Source organism: Apodemus sylvaticus, chromosome 15, assembly GCF_947179515.1.
Source record: "Apodemus sylvaticus chromosome 15, mApoSyl1.1, whole genome shotgun sequence".
In the NCBI taxonomy this organism is placed as follows: domain Eukaryota; kingdom Metazoa; phylum Chordata; class Mammalia; order Rodentia; family Muridae; genus Apodemus; species Apodemus sylvaticus.
Window position 1 is genome coordinate 40221606 of NC_067486.1, and position 4755 is coordinate 40226360.

General features: G+C 36.8%; 1 protein-coding gene across 1 annotated transcript; it reads left to right on the top strand.

Moving 5' to 3' along the window:
- Positions 1 to 608: 608 nt before the first annotated feature.
- On the top strand, positions 609 to 1529 carry LOC127666010 (olfactory receptor 5AC1-like). The gene has a single exon (XM_052158691.1). It carries the CDS (start codon positions 609 to 611, stop codon positions 1527 to 1529), a length of 921 nt encoding a protein of 306 aa, XP_052014651.1.
- Positions 1530 to 4755: the final 3226 nt, after the last annotated feature.

The following is a 4755-nucleotide window of genomic DNA, read 5'->3' on the forward strand; positions in this document are numbered from 1 at the left end:
TTGAGAAATCTATTATGCAATTTGGACATTTGTCAATATTATTTAAAATAATTGGTACATATGCATTAAATAATTTTGATTCATATTGGTGCATAAAATATTATAGCTATATATTCAATTTAGAGTTACTATGACATAATGTAAGGCTTTATTGGTGTCTTTAGTGTATTCCTCAATATTCCTCATAAGAACATATCATTAAAAATTTTATATCTCCTGTCTTCTACTTCTCCTGGATGAATTAGCTTCTTTTTGTTCCAGGGCTTTCAGGTGTGTCATTAAGCTGCTAGTGTATGCTCTCTCCATTTTCTTTTTGGAGGTACACAGGGCTATTAGTTTTCCTCTTAGCACTGCTTTCATTGTGTCCCATAGATTTGGGTATGTTGTGTCTTCATTTTCATTAAAAAAATTTATATCTTAAAATTATTCTAAAAATCTTTGTATGCTAGATGTATTTGTAAAAACAGAAACATTCTATATGCATAAGTGTTGATAAATGAGCATGTAAGAGAGGAGATGTGGTATTAATATCCATTCCAAATTGTTTGAAACTTGGTAATGTTTTCTTCATCTAAATCTCTTCTCAGTGAGCAACTTGAAGAAATGTTATGGAGGTGAACAGAAGCCATCTGACTGAGTTTCTTCTCAAAGGAATAACAGATCGTACAGAGCTACAAGTTCCCCTGTTCCTGGTGTTCTTCTTCATCTATGTCATCACCATGGTGGGCAACCTTGGTTTAATCTTTCTCATCTGGAAGGATCCTCATCTTCACACACCCATGTACTATTTTCTTGGAAGTTTAGCCTTGGCAGATGCCTGTACTTCATCCTCAGTGACACCCAGGATGCTTATCAACATCTTAGACAATGGTAAAATGATTTCTCTTTTTGAATGCATGGCCCAATATTATGTTTTTGGATCCAGTGCAACCACAGAATGTTTCCTCCTGGTAGCGATGGCCTATGACCGCTATGTGGCCATATGCAACCCTCTGCTCTATCTTGTGGTGATGTCCAACAGAGTGTGTGCTTGCCTGATCAGTGGTTCATATATAATTGGTTTTCTGCATCCACTTGTTCATGTAGGCTTGCTATTTAGATTAACCTTCTGTAAGTCCAATATAATAGATCATTTTTACTGTGAGATCCTGCCACTCTATACAATTTCTTGCACTGACCCATCTATTAATGCATTTGTGGTCTTCATTTTCTCTGCTGTGATACAAGCTGTTACCTTCATGAGTATTGTAGTCTCCTATGCCCATGTCCTCTTTTCAGTTCTGAAAACAAAGTCTGAGAGGGGCAAAAGCAAAGCCTTCTCCACCTGCAGTGCCCACCTGCTCTCTGTGTCTTTGTTCTATGGCACTCTCTTCTTCATGTATGTGAGCCCTGGGTCTGGACCAAGTAAATATAAGGATAAAATGTATTCTCTGTTCTATACCATTGTGATTCCTCTACTAAACCCCTTCATTTACAGCTTAAGAAACAAAGAAGTTTTAGGTGCTCTGAGAAAAATTGTAAAGCCATAAACGTCATTCAGAAAATTTTTGGTGTTTATTTTATTAAATACATCAAAATTTCTTATCTTGAGTTATCAAATATAGAAAGCTGATATATTGTTATATGATGAAAATAATCTTTAGTTTGTATAATTGGCACAGAAATAAGAATTTTAAATCATAGCTTGGCAGTGGTGGCATATGCCTTTAATCCCAGTACTCAGGAGGCAGAGGCAGGTGGATTTCTGAATTCAAGGCCAGATTGGTCTATAGAATGAGTTCTAGGACAGCCAGCGCTATTCAGAGAAACCCTGTCTCTAAAAAGCAAAAAAAAAAAAATAAAAATAAAAAATAAATAAATAAAAATAAACAGGATTTTAAATCATAAATGTGCACTTTTAATGGCGGTTTTTAATTATTTGTTATTATAAATTCATGATATATTAAAATTAAATCAGCTAATTGAATGTCTGTTATATAAACAAACTCTGGTCTTTTAAAATAAATTTTGTATGTAATATATATAATTTTTAATAGTGCTTCAAATATTCATTCTCTAAAGAAATTCTATATTTGTATAAATACTTTGTTTAAAGTACCTGCTGGTAGCAACCTTAAGTATATTAAAAGGAATGACATCTGGCAGATGAATGTTTTTCATTTTGCAGAATTTGGAAAACAAAGGTATATACAACATCCCATCGTCATGTACTCAGGGTTTCAATGGTCAACTGCTTTAAGTTCTGGGAAGACTGATTGTTTAATTACACATTTAATTGGAAATGATGGCAATTTTAAGGATACCTTCACAAATTAAAACTGATAATGCTCCTGCATATATATCTAATAAAATGAAATAATTCCTTGCATAATACATTATAAAACATGGTACTGGTATACCATACAATGCCATAGACATGTAGTTAGAGAAAGACCAATCATACTTTAAAAGTGATGCTTATTATGCAAAAAAGGGTAAAAACCCCTAGGGACAGACTAAATAATACTTTTAACTCTAAATTTTCTCAATGTTGGTGAAAAAGGAACAACAGCAGCTGAGTGACACTGGGTAGTCAGAAAAACAAAACAACACAAAAAATTCCTAAGGAATCAGGCCAACCAAGGCCGAATACAAGGGTGTATTGACATAGATTGGGAATCTCCGGTAGTTTTAAGATGAAGATGTGGTTATGTTCATGCATTTATAGGAAATTAAAAAGTATGACTACCACCAAAACTTACAAAGATAAGATATGACCAGGGAAACTCTTATCAGCTGAGACATGAATGTCTTCACAAAACAAAAAGCCCAAGTAATTCACATTCACAGATTATCTCAGTTTCTTATTTCTGCAAAATATGCATTCAAATCACCTTCAAAAGTGCTAGCCCAAATGATTGATCACAGAAAGACTGGACAATGCATAGATTATACAGAAAAGAGAGACTGGACAACACATAAACAGGGCAGACAACATAGAGACTAGACAACACAAAGATTGGACAATGAATGCTATAGCTGCCTTTTTCAGAATATTTTCTACTTGGGCACCAAACAGGAATTCTTTGTTCCAATTCAGCAAGAAACAATTATAAAAAGATATGTCCCAGTCCCTTAGGTTGGGGTGAATGGTTTGGTCATTTGATGTGTTGTAGTTCTTGTCTAGGGTAGTAGACAACCATTATTGGTTGTGATCAGGGATGTAAGGTTGTTTTGCTTGAATTATTGTATATTGGTAGAAATTTAAGATTGTTTTATTTAATTATTCTATGTTGATAGAAAATTAAGACTGTTTCTGTTTGACTATATTGTACATAAGTCATTTATTTAAAATGTGATGTAAAGTTCTAGCTTTTTGGTTCTTATAACTGTTTTCTGTAGATTGGTAATGTTAGAGAAAACACCACTTTTTAACAGAGAGGGGGATATTTTGGTTTCTTTGGAGACTCAGTTGTGTGATGTGATTTATTTTTGGAAGCTCCTTTGTGAGAGGATGCTTTGCTAAAGCAGACATGTGAAAGGATGCTTTGGTTGACAAAACAAGTGGTGTTTTGTTGGAGGCTCTCTTGTAAAAGGACATGTGATGTTTTGATAACATTTGAGAGGGTACATGATGTTTAGAAAGAATATAAATATAGCCTCACAGACAATATGAGGATGTTCTTGCATTGGTTCACTTTGCAATATTTCACTGATCTTCACTGATAATGTTCTTGCCTTGATCGGCTTTGCAATACTTCGCTGGTCTTCACTGGTCTTTGATGATCTTCACTCTTCATGATTTTGTAGAGAAAAGTTCACCAAAGAACTTCTGAAGGTATTATGGCTATTTCTTGCCACTTCCTTGGACTTACAGAGTCTTGTGGTTTCTTCTGAATTGAGCCTCTGCTGCTGCTTCATGTATGGTGGCACTGTTGAACTGGACTGCTGATATCCTGAGAGTGAAGTTTGGAATCGTCCCAAAGAACTACTTCTAAACTTATTTCTCTTGTCCTATTAGCCATTTTCCTACCCTACCTTTGGTCAGAGCAAACCTTTGGTTGAAACATTTAAGAACTCTTATTAAAGTAGGTTTTGGTAAGCCTTCAGTTCACTGGTGGGGTGGATCAATTCAAATCCCTTATTCTGACCCTGGGAGGTACCTTACCTGATTAGCTCACCACCTCTCCTGAACCCATACTACCAGGTGAAGCTCTCTAGCACTAGCTCTGCTATATCCTACAAAGCTGCAGCCAGTAAGGGGACATAGCCAGGTCTGCATCTTTAATATCCTGGAGCCAGTTCACCCATACCCATGTCAGCAGAGCCATTGTGCTGCCCAGGAGAGTTGCTGGCCCACTTTCCTGAGTGTTTCTGCAAACAATGCACTAGGAAAGCTCTCCCTCTCTGATGTCCCTGGAGGTGGCACATCTGCAACCTGGACAACAAGGGCAAGCTCTATTTTCCTGCCCAGGTAAGGTGCAGGGCTCACTCTCTTGAGTGTTGAAGTCAGTAAGAGACAGGGTCAGGGCTCCCACTCTCATGATCCTAGGGCCATCTCCTCTGGCTGCCATATGTGGTGAAGATGGTAAAAGGTAGGAGAGGGTGATGAAGGGAAAATTTCTCTTCCTCTTCCAATATAGCATACACCAGACAAGTTGCAGGGCCAGTTTCTTCTTTCTAAACCTTGAATGCTTACCCCTTCAGGTCTGTCGCTATTCACCCTGCCACCAGGGTCAGGTCTACTGAGCTGCTCTGGAGAGATGAAGGGCTTGC